The sequence below is a fragment of the Poecilia mexicana genome, unplaced genomic scaffold (genome assembly GCF_051168715.1).
Source record: "Poecilia mexicana isolate PSO_F unplaced genomic scaffold, ASM5116871v1 scaffold_2, whole genome shotgun sequence".
Taxonomy (NCBI): Eukaryota; Metazoa; Chordata; class Actinopteri; order Cyprinodontiformes; family Poeciliidae; genus Poecilia; species Poecilia mexicana.
In genome coordinates, this window is record NW_028263371.1 from 24,807,730 (window position 1) to 24,826,785 (window position 19,056).

At 38.5% G+C, this 19,056-nt stretch overlaps 1 protein-coding gene across 3 annotated transcripts in view; it reads right to left on the reverse strand.

The window, feature by feature from the left end:
• Window positions 1–11,462: 11,462 nt before the first annotated feature.
• The window catches only part of LOC106913309 (NLR family CARD domain-containing protein 3-like), a 50,709-nt gene continuing 43,115 nt past the window's right edge, over window positions 11,463–19,056 (reverse strand). For 2 of the 3 annotated variants that reach the window (XM_088013152.1, XM_088013150.1), the window contains exons 7-11: window positions 16,520–18,257; window positions 14,563–14,742; window positions 13,425–13,598; window positions 12,743–12,895; window positions 11,463–12,228 (exon numbers count right to left, since the gene is read on the reverse strand). In XM_088013152.1, coding sequence (XP_087869278.1) covers window positions 12,216–12,228; window positions 12,743–12,895; window positions 13,425–13,598; window positions 14,563–14,742; window positions 16,520–18,257 — 2,258 coding nt within the window. In that variant the 3' untranslated portion in view covers window positions 11,463–12,215. The remainder of the gene's footprint in view (window positions 12,229–12,742; window positions 12,896–13,424; window positions 13,599–14,562; window positions 14,743–16,519; window positions 18,258–19,056) is intronic. The other variant, XM_088013154.1, reaches the window with a different exon arrangement.

Sequence of the window (19,056 nt, forward strand, 5' to 3'; positions counted from 1 at the left end):
AAGTGCTATTAAATGAAGTGTTTTAAGACCACACTGAAAGAAAGAACACTCAACAATGAGAAAAAGTACATGAACTGTATTTTCAAAATTGTTATCCATTTTCTTTTTACACAGCACAAAAAACAGCTGAGTTGAAAGTTGAAATAAACAACAAAAGGTCAGTTTTGTTTTTCCAGAAAAAAACTGGGCTGTGTTTAGCATAGATCAAATTCTTAACAACATAAAAAGTGTCAGTAAATTTGCTCAACTTTGCGAACTGTAACAGTTAAAATTTAGTTTTCGACTGCGGTCTTTAGAAAAACATGTAAAGATGCATTGCTCAAGTTGTTCATCACTTCCACCCCGTCCAGGAGAATCCCAACATCCTCAATCGCCAGGCTCTGCACTCTCCGGTCGGATAACAGATTCCACAGACGGTCTCGGCCATTTGTGCACCTTGATGATGGGAACAAGGGTGGGGTTTTGGGGGGGAGAGATTTCACATCTCATTAAATAAAAAAATAACTTTACACTTGTTTGGCTGACTCAACAACAGCTAAGGTCCATCAAAGATCTGTCTGTGTTAATTGTGAGTCCAGTGGTAAGATTTCCCATTTAGAAAAGGTACCATATTTTCTACATTTTCACAAAAATCGTCTTATAATCCGGTGCACCTTGTGGTGCGGAAAATACGGTATATTGTCTCATATGGAAAAACATGAAGAGAAGGGATGAATCCCAAATAGGCCCCATATTCCATGGCCTGTTCTCCTCAATTGAAATGACAGTCTGAGGATCCACCACCCAGACTGTCATTCTAAACCAGTACAAAGCCCTGACTCTGTACACAAAAAAAACATCTTATACATGAAGAACCTGTCTTATTTCCTGGATGGAGGAAATGTCATGACTATGTGTGGTAGTTATTTCCAAATAGATCAGTACTAACATCTTAGGTAAAGTTACTTAATATTTTTGTCTGCGTATGAAACAATGCTGTTAGAAAAAAAGGCTAAATAAAACAGGCCAAAGATCTTTTTGTGGAGTTTAACTCACCTAAAAATCCTCATTTTAAACCCACTTAACAATAACTGTAATTATATCAATCTTACTAATGATTATCCTTTTCTGTTGGAGAAATCTAAAAGCATCTCAAAAGTCAAATTAAAATTGAATGTACCCAAGTGAAAAAAAAGAAGAGTTTTAATGATCTTCTCTTACTTTAAATTTATTGGTAATTCACAGGAAGTCCAATTAACTCCAACTATCATCACCTCTTTTGTGGACACAAAGATAAATTAACATACCATGTACTCTTTCTCCAGCTTCTCTGGATCTTCATCCAGGTATGCACACAGACCTTTTAGGATCCACCCTCGTCTGACTTCAGCCGTGTTTTCCTAAATATGCAGATCAGAAAACAATGAGAACAACCGCCAAAATCCAGCAGTATACTATAGGGTCACACACTTGAAAACTTAAATTCAAATGAAGTCACAACGAAAGTGATCAGTGGCTTGCAGCCTATTTGAAAGATCTTTAAAATTGTTATTCTCCTTTCATTATGCCATGACTAAAATTAAGTTTAACATTTTATTTAAACTTCTAACTGAAGCTGTCACCTAAGAAATATTTATGTCTGAAACAAGGGTTCAGTACAGGGGGATATACTGTGAAAAATCTATTTCCTCTGCCTTCTCCCAGTGCTAGAAACAACCAGTCAGTGGCAGGAGAGTTTTAGTGCTGTCAATCACAATCTCATGTTGCTGCTCATCCTTCTTCCCCCTTGCTCTGTACTATTCTGTAGCTAGCATAGGGCTGATAGCAGCTCATATCTACTAGACAGAGAGAGACAACACTCCTTACAGTTCCACATCCCCACGCAAATAAAGACAAATAAAACTGACTTGCCAAATACAAGTTCAGCTGAACCCTTATGATCACTCTAACACTAGATTCAGTCATTTTAGATCTGGCAAAACTTACCATTAGCCACTGCAATCTAAAACTTGATGGCCGATGACCCACTTTACCAGTGCTTATGTAGGTGGATAACAGACAGGTGATGTTCTGAAAGAGATCAGATTTTCAAACATTAAAATATGTAATTCACCCTGAGCAGAGTTGTATCTGAACATTCAAACTTTTAGTACAAGTCTCTTGAATGGATCATGAATCAATCAATCAAATTTTATTTGTACAGCACATTTCAGCAGAAAGGCATTTCAAAGTGCTTTACATAATTAAAAACAGAAACACAGAGTCATGCAACATTTAATAAACAGTGAAACAGATAAAAAGTAAAGCCAAAAACATTAAAAACATTGAAGACATTAAAACCGCACTAATCCTAATTTAGCTATAAGCAACTCTAAACAGGTGGGTTTTAAGTTGAGATTTAAAGGCTCTCAGTGTTTCAGCTGTTCTGAAACTGAATATAACCACTGGGCACATGCAAGCATGTATGTGCAGAACAGTGGTGACTTGAACATGGTAGAAAGCAATAAAAATATAAAACATAAAAATAAAAAAAAACCCTCAACATTTCAAAATTAAACCGATAAACTTAAAAATTGGTTTTGAACTACAATTATTTATGGAAAAACAAGTACAATAACAAAATACATCTTTAGAGCAGAGGAATATATGCATAAAAAAAAAAAGAAAGCCTGTTCATGGACTAATAGGAATAATGGACAATCCTCTGAGTGTTTCAGCCAGAAAACAATACTAGAAATCCATAGTTAGCAGGTGGACATTTATGTGGACATTGCAAGCACATTTAAAGCTCTAACAGCAAAGGTTTCCGCAGGTTCCTCTGACTCAAATTTAATACTTTTTATTATTAATAAGTGAAGAATCTGTATTACGATAGAAAGCCACAAAAGTGTGTGTGCATCCAATGTCCACTCTGCATTTACCTACATAATAACAGTACTGAAATTAAATAATAATAATAATAAAAAAACATTTAAATAGACTTATGTTTGGCCCCAGTGTTTAAAATCCACTAAACCTCAGACTTCAGAGTTTGTATGGCACCAGATGCTGAATTTACATCAGTCCAACTTTTTTCCAGGGAGTTTTAACAACCTCAGGAGGAGCAAAACTGTGACATTTATGGGGTCCGTTTTTTGTCTTGACAGCAGCTTTGTGACCCTTACACTGCTTCATGTGATGTTAGCATGATTTGAGTACATCAATTACATAGAAACGTGACCAAACATAGAAAAAAATGTTTTTTTTAAAAGGTCTGATGATTTTAATTTGCATCTTTTTATTTCGATTTTTATTTTGATTTAGACGGATGAAAATAGACTGAATCTTACCTTTTTCAAATTAAGCAGATCCAAATCAGGAATCTTCCCGCTTCTCTTGAAAGAACAGTTTGAAGTTTTCCCAGACACAAGATCTCGCGTGATCTCGCTAGCATCTCGCGTGATCTTCCGTAATTTCGCTAGCATCTCGCGTGATCTTCCATAATTTCGCTAGCATCTCGCGTGATCTTCCGTAATCTCGCCAGTGTCTCGCGTGATCTCCGGGTCTCGCTAGACCCTCTTCGGCGGGAGATTAGTCTGACTAAATTGAATCACGTTGTCTCAACTTGAATACATTTTATTAACGCTAGGTTGTTGAATTTTATGTTCATTTGACGTGATTTTGTCATATTTGCCTTTGAAACATAAAATAATTCTGTTAAACATGTTATTTTTTATAAATGCAATGACCACTTCAATTCAGTTGTGCTTTGACACAAGCATGGAGCAAGCAGGAAATGGTGCAAATGTTAGAAAAACGCTGATTAATTACCAGCTAACCATCACTTCATGTGATGTTAACACATGTTAGCCACTGACATGAGTACATCAATTACATAGTGTGAAGGTATCACTGTTAAATAAGTTGGTTTCAACTAAATTTGCATTCATCTTAATCAAGTAAAGTCAATTTGGTCCAAAACATTGCAAATTAGTTGGTCTGGTTCTATTAAATTACATTGGGTCCAACTAAAGTAAATAAGTTGAATCAACCACAAAAGTTAAGTTGAGCCAACACATTTGCTTTAAATTGGAATAACAGAATTACATAGTGCTGAAATAAAGCAAAGTAATCAGGTGGAAAATCTTTCCATGATTTTTTTTATGTTAATCCAAAGAGTTATTTCTTTCAGTGTACATAGCAACACTGATATGTGCACAATCCTGCCAGGAAAATTTAGTATTCTCTAAACTGCAGCTGGCGTTTTCCTGGCACGAAAAACAATCATCTCGCAGGGCCTCGTGTGATTTCCCATGATCTCGCGGGATCTGCCGTGATCTCGCTCGTCGCCTCCAGCACAAGATCAGTCTGACTATAATGAATCGTGTTATCTCAACATGATTCAATTTCATAAACGTTAAGTTGATGAATTTCTTGTTTGTTCAACATGATTTTATCACGTTTTTGTTTAAAACATGAAATTATTGTGTTAAAAGTACATGATATTCTTTTATTAATCTAATAACCCCCTAAGTTCATTTTTTTGAGTGCACACAAGTACTCTGATAGAATAGGTGAAAAGGATGCAACACACAAAGTAGGCAAGTTATATGAATGAACTATAGTTACAACAACAGATGATAAACAAGCCAATGTATGTGAGAAATGAGCTTTGACCAACACTAGAGCCTGAAAATGAGTCTTGACCAAGACTAGGTCAATGAAGATGAGCCTTCTAAGAGACTTCTGAAATGGTTTTATTTTGGGCTACTAGAGTAAAGGGGGTGAACACAAATACACACCACAGTTTTCAGATTTGTTTGTTAATTATCGTAAACGCCAAACTGTCCTCTACTCTGTGTTGGTTTAGATCACATAAAATAAGTAGAATACACCAAAGTCTCTACAAGGTGATTAAACGTCAGACTGTTAGAAGGCAGTGAAAAGTTTCTCTGAATCTGTTGGATTGATCTGTTCTTCTCTCCTCATTTCCAGGTAGAAGATGCCAGGAGCGCAACTACATACCTTCTGAGGTGTATGCGAACATGTCATCGGCAACCCCCCCGTGCCCCCTCAGGTTTAATATGTCCATACAGCTCTCCCTTACTCATGTAATTAAATTAAAACCATCATGATATTTAGGTTTTTGTTGCCTCCCTAATTAGGAAGGCAACAATTTATTTGTATTTTGAGCCAAAGAGCCACTTCCACCAGCCTCTGCCTATAGGCTGCAGGCTTGAGGCATTTTGTTATCCTTCATTCTTATGGCTTGATAGGAACTCAGGTTATCCAATCTGGCAACACACATTAATAAAATAATAGTGAAATAACATTGACCACAAAACACTATTTATAAAAGGTATAAAAATTTCCTACACAGAAAGCCCAAACAAACTAATGTAGAAACAATAAAGTGTTTCTCTTCACAATATTTATTTATTTACCAATAATCTATTAATATGATTTGTTTTGCCATTTATATTTTTTAAGGATAAAATAGGTTGCAGGAGATTTATTAAAATCTTTTAGGAGGAGCGCTCTTCTTATGCTGCCATTTCGGTTGAAACCGGAACCGGCTTAATTTGCTTTTGTAGTGAACTGTATTAAAACTGTTAATGTGTATTCAGAGATGTTCATCGTATGTTGGTGATGGACTGAAAAACATCCTTCGTCACACTCAGACATGGCCTCTCTCCAGTGTGGGTGTGTTGATGGACTTTGCTCACACAGTCGGTTGATGCTGCTATAGTTCTGTGGGACCAAATCATGAGAGACGGTGAAGGAAATACAATAAAATATTACATCATAATTATACAAGGCAGAATGAAAGATTTGCCATAATACCTTGTGGGGGGGGGGGGAATAAAGCTCTTTCAAACATATGTTCTGCTTTAACATTGAAAGCTAAAAAAAACATCCAGTCTTGTTTTGGTTGAAGGTAATTTAGTCCAGATTTAGTAACTTTAAACATGTTTGACGATCCAACGTGCAAATTTGCAATCATAGATAGATAGATAGATAGATAGATAGATAGATAGATAGATAGATAGATAGATAGATAGATAGATAGATAGATAGATAGATAGATAGATAGATAGATAGATAGATAGATAGATAGATAGATAGATAGAAGAAATCAAAGTGCAGATGTCAGCATTTTATGTACTTAACAGCTGTTTGTGTATGAAATGATCAATAACAGAGGAACAGCACTGATTAGGCGATCCTCCCCTGAGGTGTTTTTTTTCTTCTTTTTTTAAATTTGAATTGTAGTGCACTGGACAACAGGGAGCTAAAAATGGGACGGCAGAAAAAACTCCGGGGCATAAAACAGAAAATGGAAGAGGGGGATAAAGATGTTGGAGAGACGAAGAAAAGCTTTTCAAAGTGGTTGAAAGGCATTAGGTAAGTAAAGTCAGTATCAACAGGAGGGTCGTAAATACTCAGGTTAGCTTAAGCTAGCCTAAAATGACAGGTGGTTGTTGTCTCCGCCCGTGTTGAACCAATACGAGACGCGATTTATTCCGTATTGCTATAAATATCTGATAGACACACATATCACACACATCTCAACAATAAGTCTAATAATGATCAAAACAAAACACAGGAAATATTAAGATCAGCTAAATTGTTGTTGCGGGACCTAAATAGCTTTTACTGTAATTTAGGAACTTGCTTTTATTTTTATTTTTGCTGTAATATAACCTTCCTCATGTGTATTTGAATATATTTTTGACACGTTTTGTTATGAAAACAGTATAACTGAAAAAGTACACTTCATTTTATTTTACCAATGTTTATATATTTATTTAACTTTTGTCTCTCTAGACTTTAACATCAACACCCTCAATGTCTGTAATTATTCTTCATTTGTCTTTATTATTATTATGTTTTAGTATTTGTCATTGAGTTAACATCCCTGTGCATGTTCATGTTATTTGTTTGAAATAAGGTTATATTTAAAAAAAAAAAACTTTACCTTAGTTCCACTTTGCTCGTCATTTTAAATATAAATGTATAAAAAGCAAGAATAAAGAATTATTTTGTAAATATGTGTAACTTTTATATTTTTACAGTACATATTCAAATTCACTTCAAAAATAATTTATTAATCCCAAAAGGAAATTAAATGTTGTAATTCATTAATTGAAATTCTTCCTAGTCACTGTAGATGCTGTTGACTGTTGGCAGGAAAGATCTCTTGTAGCAGTCTGTGTTACAGTGAATTTGAAGAAGCCTCTGACTGAAAAACTGTCATGAAGAGGATGCTAACGGTTGTCAAAGCAACAGCATTGGCATTGATTTTGTCTCCTGTTAATATATACAGGCCGTCTTACATCCTGGTTCCATTTGTTTACCAAATAATAATTTTAGTCATATTAAAACTCTTATTCAGACAAAGAAAAGCACAAAATATCAGAGGCAAAATAATCTTTTTGGTTTTATCTCATTTAGTTTAGAAACCTGTGATGTGCGTCTCCTTGGAAACTGCACACCTCTGCAGAATATTTACTGCAGCTGGATTTATTTGATAGAGTAAAAATAAAACACTGCACCGTGTTTGTTGGTATTAATGGGGAAAAAATCCATTCATTACGCCGGTGTCAGTCACTGATGTGGTTTTAATTATTTTCTGTACAGCAGAACCTCGTAGCCCAGAGGGATGAAATACATTAGGTCTTAGTCAAACATACACAGACAAATTCAGTGTTGATTTTAGTTTGTTCACAGCATTTATCACCATCACTATTATTCAAAGTGTTGACTAATTATTTTTGCTGTCAGCGAAACGGCATAGAAATTAACATGTTTAGGACCAAACCACCTTAAAGGATAGAAAATAGATGTTAAGCACTTAGAGAAAAAGTGATTTGCAGCATCTTGTCCTGTGAGGTTATGAACACATGGTGGGAATACTGACAAACTGATGTGAAGGAAAGGATAGAAAAGGAGGAATAGAGTTAGTGTAGGTGTTGTGGTTGACACCAGCTCAGTGGAACATCGCTTTCCCACAGATTCACAGATCCAGGGTCATGACCCCATCCGTGTTTCCACATTTCAGTGTCTTTCTGTCTGCTGTTCAGCCACGTTGGGTCACTTCCTGCTTTCAGCTACTTGGGCTGCATGTGTAAGACTTTTAGGGGAGTCTACAGACTTTATTAGGAAGTATTATGGTATATTTTTGGTAGTTTGATCGCTGATCCTGTTGTTCTTTCTGCGAGAAAGAAAAACAAAGTACACAGAGTTCATGGCATTCGTAGCTCTGCCAAAGTGTTGAACCAGGGACACTTTCTATGGGAAGAAAACCAAAGCAATTCAGAAGTAGTTTCTAATTTAAAAAAAGAAACTTCCTTGTTAAAGTGAGATTTAAAATATTTGCTGTACATAAATTCGTCAGTAAAATGGCAAAACCTCCTGGGAGTTTTAGATATCGTCTAGTGACACTATTGGTGTGTTAAATTGTGTTGAACTAAACCTCAAAATATCGGTATCAGGAGAGACAAAGTGGATCGGTTCATCTCTTGTTGTCAAAGCTAGTTATTAAGTGCAGGGGGTGACTTTTTTTTTCTTTTCTACAATGAATTCAAGTGTTTTGGAAAAGAAGCAAAAATAAACTAGAAGTTGAAATAAAGACATATTTTTGTGTCCAAACTTTATTATTTTAGGTCAGTTAGAATGACTAAAATTATTTCTATTTGCTTAATGTCACGATGATGTGAGGATATGTCAGATTTATTTATGAATGTAGAAACTATTCATGTTTAAAGTCTAGAGCTCAACCTGATAATGAAGTTTTTGGAAACTTTTCAGTGACTTTTTGAATTTAAACTCTTTGAGATAATGGCCGACGCTATTTTAGTTGTGTTGTGAAGTTTTAAGAAAAAAAATCTGTTTATGTAAAAACTCTTGATTTAATTTTCTCCCGCTGTCGTCCTCACATGACGAATGGCGCTGTCCCTTTCCCCTGAACTCTCCTTTGTGACAAGTTTTCTTTTCTCCCTGAAGCCATGAAACATCCGTAATTACATTTCCCCCGTCTGTCTGCTCACACAATCGGCCATACATCACCATCACAACAATCCCATTAACTCCCAGCACGTTAAATAAAGATGGAGAAGAAAGAGGAAAGGTGGGGTGCACTCTTAGACAAAAGGAAAAGATGATCCCTTTCAATCGCTTGATGATAATAATCCCTCAAAGCCATTCGTTGGAGACGTTTTGAACGAGAAGCTATCACAAGAAGAGTCAGGGGCCTCCTCTTCCTCCTGCCTCCGTCTTCACCTCCGTGCCCTTGGCAACGGCGAAATCCCTCCACAAGATGGTGGTGTGTGCAGCCAGAACCACATGGGATGTAATTACAGAGAGTTTCAAAGCAGGGAAGTGTTGAAATGAGGGGAAAGAAGTGAACTGATTGAACGACAGAAGCAATAATGGCCACCTTGCTCCAAACGCTGATGGAGAATCTCTTGACAAATTACCGCCGGGCCCTGTGAGCGGGAAGAGTCCCTCGCTCATCAATATTCACCGAAGGTAAACAAGCCGGACCGGACCAGAGGGGCTCCTTTAGTTTGTAAATGTAATTGTGACATTTGAACAACTTTTGCCAGGTTTTGTAGGTTTTCTGGTGGAACGAAACGGCCCAGATGTCTTTAGGGAACCTTTACATGAGGCACATAATCAATATTCATCAAGAGAAAAATTAGCTTTTTATGACAGAAATAAAAAACTGGAAGCAGAGAGTACGAGTAATAACACTATTATCTTTATCATTAGCATCCGATGCCTCAAGAAAGCATTATGTAGTGTTTTTACATTTAAAGGGGCTCCATTATGCAAAATTCACATTTTGCACATTTTTACTTGTGTTTGGGTTATCACTGCTTCTTAAAACGCTCCCATTTGTCGTTTTTGGCGACTAATGTTTTTTGTTGTCTGGAAAATGTTTCGCTGTTACCTAGCAACCCTACCAGAGCCCAGCTCCGTTACCTAGCAACCCAAGCTGAACTCCAGCACATTTGGTCAGCTGGATTTATGCAGTATACAATGGCTGCTGGAAAAGACAAGTGTTTTGTTGTTGGCTTACCATACAGAAACCAGTTGCTGCGTTCTTGTTGGTTGTGAAGGAGGTTCCACTTCTACTATTCAAGGATGTACAGTTGTACTATTGCACATCTGTTGGCAGCGATTTTCATTTACAAGTGTAAACATTGAGTCAGGGAGCGTAGCTAGGTGCAGCACATTTGGATTTAAAGTGGCCATAAAATGACTCTTAGTTAAAGAAGCTCAAAATAGGAAGAACAAAAGAAAATCTCTCTAAAATGCCCTTTGATGTGAGCGTCTCTGGATTTTATGTGTCAAATTAGATGGTGAGAGTCTGTGGATATCATCAGTTTTTATTTTTAGTTATTGATTTAGCTTTGAATTCAAGTTTGGTCTTTAACTAGGTCATTTTAACACATGAATGTTCTTTGAGTTAAACGATTCCTCTATAGTTCTGACTGCACATTTAGGACTGTTGGACCATTTTCATACGTGTAGATCATGAAAGGATAAACTTACCTTCCAAGACTGGAAAACTATTTTCTGTTATGATTAATTTTACTTTAAAGCATTGGTAAAATTAATTTTTTTAAATCCATGCAACACTTACAGCATCTGCAACTGGGGATACCAGAACTCTGAGCCAGTTTAGATGAAAATATCCTACCTTGGGTAATTTTGAGTCAAAGTCTGGAAAAACTATAAACATTTAAACTAAAAACATTTATTGTTGATAAGCTTCAACCAGCTGAGATCAGGACCTCAAGCAGGTGGAACCACCTAAAGAACAATTAATAAAATTAAAAAGTCAATGAAGCTTTTAAAAATATTAAACTGTAGTAAACAGATTATTTCTACATTTTTGTTTTTGCCAGACTCACTCTCTACCGCTCTCCTGTGGTCACACATTGTAACTAAACACTAAAATCCTTTAAACTTGTTCAATGATGAATCGGTTTAATTATAAAATTACGACTGATTATCAGTGAACTGAAGGACAGACTCCATTGTTCAGCATCAGAGTTTAGATCTGCAGCTCCTGATAATCAGTTTGTGTTTAAAACAAGCTGCTGCTAAAATCTGTTAGCATCGCTAGCTCCGCTCAGAGTCTCTGTGGAGCTGCTTCTCGTTCACACTGACAGAGAAAACATTGAAGTGAACCAGGAGAAGAATCTGCCTTCATTTATATCACTGGGAACCAGTTAACCTGCTAGTCTGAAGCTGGAAACCAGTTAGCTCGTGTATTTTATTTAACTTGGTCTAAATAATGCAAAATAAACCGCTGTCTAAATTAGAAGCTTAAAAAAGCTGAAATCAACTAAACAGGATGGTTCTATCACTAAATAAACATGTCACAGTAAAAATGAAAACTTAAATATATCTTACTTTCTTTGTTGATCCGAATACAAAAACAGCATGAAGGATTAAAATAAAAGGTGCAGTTATTATATTTGTACAAAGAACATTTTTAAAATCTTTATTAACCAAATAACCCACATTACATTCGAGTAAATATAAAAAAACATGAACCAATCAGCACATTATCCCAGTGATTCTCTGAGGTCTGAATAAGTCAATAAAATCACAGTAAAGATCCTGAAGTGACACATCGAGTCCTAAAGTTCTTTAGAAAACTTAAAGTAAAACATGAAACATGGAGTTAAAAAAGTAAAACACAAAAACAATCAGAGTTTCTGTGGGACATCCAGTTCTAAACTGGTTAAACTGGTTTCTGTGATGGAAGCTGAAGTTTCTCTGCAGTTTCCAGTAAATCATCTTTTTATCTGTGGAGCTTTGAGGAACATTTTCCTGTCAGCAGAAGAAGAAGCAGCAGAGAAAAGAGGTTTGAAGTGTCTTTATGATTCAAAGCTGAACTGAAAATGATTCCCATGTTTCCATCTCAGACCATTTCTGGTTCCAGGATGAAAATGAATCAGAGAGAAAAAAGATCAACTTTCCAGTTGAATCCAGTTCAGATCAAAACTCCATGAAGCCTCTAAATGGAGCCCAGTTTGAATCGGATCTTTATTGATCCAAAGAGACAAACAACATCAGACACTAAATGACAGACATGAGAAAATAAACAGGAGGAAAATCTTGGAGGTCAGAGGTCATCATCAGGATCCAGTCAGAGTCTCTTTAGACTCAAACTGCTGCAGCTTCAACCTCTGAGGATCAGCAGGACACAGAGACCGTTCTCTACTTTACAGAGATCATCAGTCCTTCCACCTGCAGAGAGAAGAAGGAAGGAGAGATCAGATCAGTGAGTGTTTCCAGCCTCTCCAGCAGCAGTCAGTGACGCAGCACATCCAGTAGATAGTTTCCAGGCTGCAGTCAGACTGATCTCAGAGCTGTGACCAAGATGAACCTGATCAGTTGTTTCCTGTTGAACTGAGAGAACAAGCAGATCTGAGATCAGATCTGCTGCTGCCACAGTTTGATGAATGAGGACCACTGTCTCTAGACATGTTGGACGGCTGGACGCTGGAGTCCAGCTGGACGTCCTGGAGACATGGACACAGCAACACTCATCTTCACACCAACACAAACACAGGAACACAGCAAGCTGCTGCTCCTCTGATTGGCTGATTGCTGTCTCTGTGTCCAATCAGGAAGCCTGAACCATTCTCCTCCCACTGAGAAGCTGCAGCTTTACTGGGAACACTGGAGCTTTGCTTTGATGCTAACTGGGTTTAGTTCAATATGCTGACAGCAGCTGGACTCACTACAAATATTTACTTACCATAAAGTCTCTACAAGATCCTCCAGCTGCTGAACATCTGAATCCTTCAGGTTGTTTTCTCCCAGGTCCAGTTCTGTCAGATGGAGGCTGTTGGACTTCAGAGCTGAGGCCAGAAAATCACAGCTGATCTTTGACAACCTGCAGTCATACAACCTGAATAAAGAATAAAAGATGAGCTGAAGCCAACAGGATGCAGGTGAACCAGTCCAACAGAACCAGTTAAAGATTCTCATGAATATTAAAGCCAACAAGCTGCTGCTTCAATAAAGACCTGCTGACTTCAGAACCAGAACCAGAACCTGGTACTGGGTCATGTTGCGTTGGAGGATTTTAGTCAGTAAAATCATTCCAGGTTCTGATCAAAGTGTTGAAGCATCAATCATTGATTATTGATTTGTTCCTGTCAGATTCCAGGAATTCATTTTTCTAGACTGGGTTGAGTGACCTTTGACCTGCTTGACATGAGGGGGATTTCTACTCACTGGGGGTCCGAATGTTGTCCTGTTCTGACCTCAGGTCAGCAGGTCCAACTCAGTTACACAGAGGGACTAAATTAAACTCTGGATCCAAGTCCAGGAACAAACTCAGAAAATATTTATTAGAACAGAAGATATGAACTTTGATTTATGATCAATTATATATAATTATTCACAGAAATATCAATAATTATATAATTACAAACCTCAATGTTTCCAGTCTGCAGCCTTCAGTCTGTAGAAAACCACAGAGCTCCTTCAGTCCAGAACTTTCCAGGTTGTTGTAGTTCAGGTTCAGTCCTGTCAGATGGGTCGGTTTGGACTTCAGAGCTGAGAACAGAATCGTCCAGCTGGTCTCTGACAACCTGCATTTCTCCAATCTGAACAAAGAATAAAAGATGAGCTGAAGCCAACAGGATGCAGTTAAAACTGAAATATGAACAAATAAATAATAAAATGTAGAAAATTCATTTCCCTGAATGTAAAAGAAACATGATGAACTTATTCTAACATCTGATCCAGTCAAACTGGTTTAAAGAGTCCAAACCAGCAGAACCAGAACATTTTATCAACAAAGAAACTCAATGTTTTCTATGAGCAGCAGCCTGGATGAAGTGAGCTATTTTTGCTGGTTCCTGATCATCAGCTGGAGACCCGACTTGGTAACCGGATCAGAACCACTCAGTTTATTCATGAATGGCCTTGGGTTCTTCTTAAAGCTGCTGAAAGCCAATGGAGGCCATTATTTCCTAAGGAGATGTGACCTGATGAAGCTTCATCACAGAGACGAGGCTCCAACCGACTGACAGCTGTCAGACTGAAGAGGACGGTTCCTCTCTGACCCGGCCCAACAGAACCACAGCTTCAGGACAAAGCGAGGAACCTGCTGCTGCTGCAAACCTCACTGTCATTCAGTTCATCTAGATTTGCTTTTCTACAATCAGTCACTTCTTAGATGTTTCATTAATGATGATTTGAACTGGTCAGTGTTTGTGGCTCGACTGGAGGAAAACATTTCATTCTGGATGTAAAGATGAGAATCAGAAATAAAACAATCTGAATCTTTACCAACCAAACTGAAACATCTCCATCGTTAATTAACTTCATTTGAATTATTTTACTCATTTTGTTCATCAGTCAGAAACATTTTAAAAACTGAAAAACAAAGTTCAATAATATCAAAGTCTGAAATGAGAAAATAATTCATTTATAAGCTAAAATGTTTTAGAGATTTTATTCTGACATTTAAACATGTTGTTTTAAAGTATTACAATAAAAATATTAATTAAACTAAGGACTAAAGTATCAATGAATGATTTTATTGTATAAATAGAGAAAACAAACCTCAGACTCTTCACTTTACTGACTGAACTCTCCAGGATCTCAGACAGATTCTTCATATCAGAGTCTTCACCTCTCAATATGTCGATGTGATTTATTTCCAGTTCAGTCAGATCTGGGTTGGACTTCAGAGCTGAAGCCAAAACTTCACATTCAGCCTTTCGGATCAAACAGTCACCAAGTCTGTGATGAGAGAAGAAATAAATTCAGTTCTAATGAAATCAATCTGGATCATAAACAGATAAAATATGATAACAGTGATGTCATCATGATGTCATCATCTGATCAACATCTGATCTTCAGTTTACTGAGTTTGACCCGACAGAGAGTCTGTGCAGTTCCTGACTAAAGTCCAGGTTCTGGTTCTGGTTCTGATCCAGGCTTCATGTCCTCAGACCTTCAGCTCAGTCAGATGTTGAAGATCTTCTATCATCTGTGAAGGAAAATTCAGTTTCTCTGCAGCATCAGAGCCTCAAAGGAGCTGCAGCAGCTGATGAAGAGGCTGACTGAGCTGAATGAAGGAAACTACTGGAGATGATGGAGAGGAGGAGGAACTGCTCACAGCTCTGACAAGTCACACTGACTTGGACTAGACCGTTTGGCTCCTTGAGATCTTCCACCAAGCAGGAAGTGAGTTATAAATGAAGTGAGCAGAGCAGGAAGTCCAGCCTGCTGTGGACCTCTGGCATCTCTGGGTTTGTTTAGCCCATATCTGCTGCTGCAGCATCTAGAATCCTCCTCATCATTAATAATAGTAGTATATTCTATAGAAACATGGCTCCCAGCAGCAGATTATTAAATGCTGCCACAGAGGAAACTGGGAGCAGACCAGACACATGATGCTCCCAGTTGTGTCTCCGTTCATCTGCTGGATTTGATGCTGTAACAAAGTAGAAAGTGGACAGTCGTCAACCTGCTTCAGCTAAAAGCTGCAGATTGTTCTGGTCGTCCTGCAGAGCAGCAGCAGAACCGGTCCTGCTGCTCCTTCAGGTCTGGACCGTCCTCTGTTGGTCTGAGAGGAACTGGGACAAACTGGTTGGAAGAGGGACACATGTCTCTGCAGTGGTCTGTCCATCGTCTCAGAGGAACAAAGGTTTGGATGTCAGAAGAAATTGTTGCTAAACTCCTAAAGAGCTGAAGAGCAAAACCCCTGGAGGAGACGGAGCGTTTGGGTCCAGCAGCATCTTCATGGTGAAGCAGTGAAAGTTCTCCAGAACTAAAGAGGCTGGGATGTCTAAAGAGCTGAAGCTCATGTCTCTGCAGGTCTTCATGGAGGACAGCTAACAGCTTCAACAAAGGCTGCAGATGAAGAGTTGATGAGGAAAATGGTTCCAGCTCTGGAAGCAGAGTTCTCAGAGCTTTGGGAGGATCTGACAGAAACTAGGACTTTTTCTGGAACCAGACAACAATCACCACATTTTGGTCTCAGTTACAAACTCAGAGGAAACTAGTGGAGGAGGAAGAGGTGAGGATGATGACGGGATGAAGAAGATCAACACTGTTCACAAAGTTTATAATTAATGCAGTGGTTTATTTTAATGGTCCAAATTTACATCAAACCTAAACAATTATTTTATAAAAACAGTCAAAGATCCTAAAAGGTGAATTATGGAGCAGCAGCTCAACGAGTGAAGAGAGTTTAAAGTTTAAAAAGTCTCTCTGGATGATTGGATCTTAGAGGAAATAGACATTTTCTAGAGTTCAGGGTTTTCTATTCATTTCAACCTGAAAACTGATAAAAAGTTAAAAAATTTTAAATGATCAAAATGTGTAAAAACCAGAAGCTGCAGCTGTCCTGGATGAACTGAATGTTTAGATGTTTGAATGGCTGAAATCATCCAGAGGATGAAGGAAGTAGTTAAAGGCCAAAAACATCCAGAATCAACTTGAAGAAAGAAGAAGAAACAGGAGGACAATAGTGCTGAATCAGCATTCACACAATGAAAACATCTGGACTCACCGAGCCTTTCTGCAGTTCCTCATAGCTGGAACCAGTCTCAGTCGTCCATCTAATGATGTGTTGTACTTCTCCAGGTCCAACTCATCCAGAACCTCTGACATCTGCAGCATGAAGGCCAGAGCTGAACAGTCAGTCACTGAGAGCTCCTTCCCTGAATCCAGCAGCCGTTGGATCTCCTGATAAAATGAGACGTCGTTCATCTCCACCAGACAGTAGAAGATGTTGATGCTTCTGTCAGCAGAGATTCTATCAGTGTTCATCTCCTTCAGGTTGGTGATGATTCTCTGGACGGTTTCTGGACGGTTCTCTGTCTGACCCAGCAGATCTTCTAAGAGTCTCTGGTTGGACTCCACAGTGAGACCATGAAGGAAGCGGACAAACAGGTCCAGGTGGCCATTTTCACTGCTGAGGGATTTCTCCATGACTTTCTTCATGAACTCATCTAGAGATGTGTCATTGTATTTTTCTCCCAGGAACGTCTTGATGACCTCTGACCTCCTACTGGTGAAGCAGTGGAGCATGTAGACGGCAGCCAGAAACTCCTGGACGCTCAGATGAACAAAGGAGTAGACGGAGATGTTGCGGGTTCCTCTTTCCTTTTTAAACATCTGAGTGAAAACTCCTGAGAATAACGCAGCATCTTTGATGTCGATGCCGCACCGTTTGAGGTCTTTGTCATAGAAGACCAGGTTTCCCTTCAGCAGCTGATCTAAAGCCAGTCTTCCTAGAGACTCAATCAGCTTCTTGTTCTCTGGAGCTTCTCCAACTATTTCTTCATACTTTTCCTCCTTGATTGTGAGCTGAACCAGCAGGAACTCTATATACATCTCAGTCAGGGTCTTGGGCAGCTCTCCTTCCTCTCTGGTCTTCATCATTTCCTCCAGAACTTTAGCAGTGATCCAGCAGAAAACTGGGATGTGACACATGATGTGGAGACTTTTTGATTTCTGGATGTGGGAGATGATCCTGCTGGCCTTCTCCTCATCATCTCTGAATCTCTTCCTGAAGTACTCCTCCTTCTGGGGGTCAGTGAACCCTCTGACCTCTGTTACCATGCCAACGCAGTCAGCAGGGATCTGATTGGCTGCTGCAGGTTGTGTGGTTATCCAGAGGAGAGCAGAGGGAAGCAGTTCCCCCCTGATGAGGTTTGTCAGCAGAACATCCAGTGAGCTGGACTTTTCAGGGTCAGTAAACATTTTAGTCTTTTGGAAGTGCAGACTAAGTCGATTTTCATCCAGACCATCCAAGATTAACAGAACCTGGAACTTTTTAAAGCTGCTGATTCCTTTGGTTTCAGTAAAGAAGTGATGAATCAGTTCCACCAAACTGAACTTTTCTTCTTTCAGTACATTCAGCTCTCTGAAAGTGAATGGAAATATGAACTGGATGTTCTGGTTGGTTCTGCCTTCAGCCCAGTCCAGAGTGAACTTCTGTGTTAACAGTGTTTTCCCAATGCCAGCCACTCCCATGGTCATCACTGTTCTGATTGGTTGATCTCTTCCAGGTTTAAAGATGTCTTCTCTTCTGATTGTTTCTTGTTTCCTGGATGGTTTTTCAATCCGTCTGACCTCATGTTCCTGGTTGACCTCTCTAGTTAACCCCTCTGTGATGTGGAGCTCTGTGTAGATCTGGTTCAGAAACGTTTGATTTCCAGGTTCAGCGACGCCTTCAGAGAGACTCTGGAACTTCTTCTTCAAGTTTAACTTGAGTTTCCGTTGACATTTTCCAGCTCGAGTCCCTGCATGAAGACAAAACACTGTAAGGTCTGGACAGGCCACTGTAGCTGGGGAGAGTGACCAATGCAAATAGTAAACTGGGAGACAATATTCAGCATCACTGGGTCAAGCCAGGGAACTGTTCTCTCCACTGTCCTGTTTACTCTTTACAAACTGAACTTCCAGTAGAAATCCAGGTTCTGCCCTAAGCAGAAGGATTCAGAAGACACTTTGATAGTTGGATGTTTAGGGATAAATAGGAAAAACTGTATAAAAACTTTGGCAAGAACTTTTTTAACATGATCTGCATCAAATGCCTGCAGCTCAGTTCAACAAGGAGACCTTCTAGCCACCTCTTCTGTCTGGATGCATGTAGATGGACGGTAGACAGTCGGAGAGTTCATGTCATGCAGATCAGCAGCAGTTTATCATTTACTGGCCCTCAATGTTGGCGCTGCTGCATCACAGTGTGAATTTGGTAGCTGTCTGTGTGTTTCTGAAGGTTCTTCATCTGCAGCTGAATGGAACATTTTTATGTACTGGGTGCAGGAATTAAAACTAAAATGGTTTTTATCTTGTGCATTGCTGCCATGTTTGGTTTTTACAGTATTTTACGGTAAATATAAAGTTCCCAAAGTTTATATTTCATGAGCAGCAACCAGTCACCACAGGTGATGTTTAAATAAAAAAGCTGCTGAATCCAGAACGTCATTGAGATCATGTGACTGTTTGATTAAGATTTTCTGTATTTGTTCGTTTCTCTAGTTTGATTTCAGTTGAATTCATTTTCTCATGTAATCATGTTTTAATTATTCAACATAA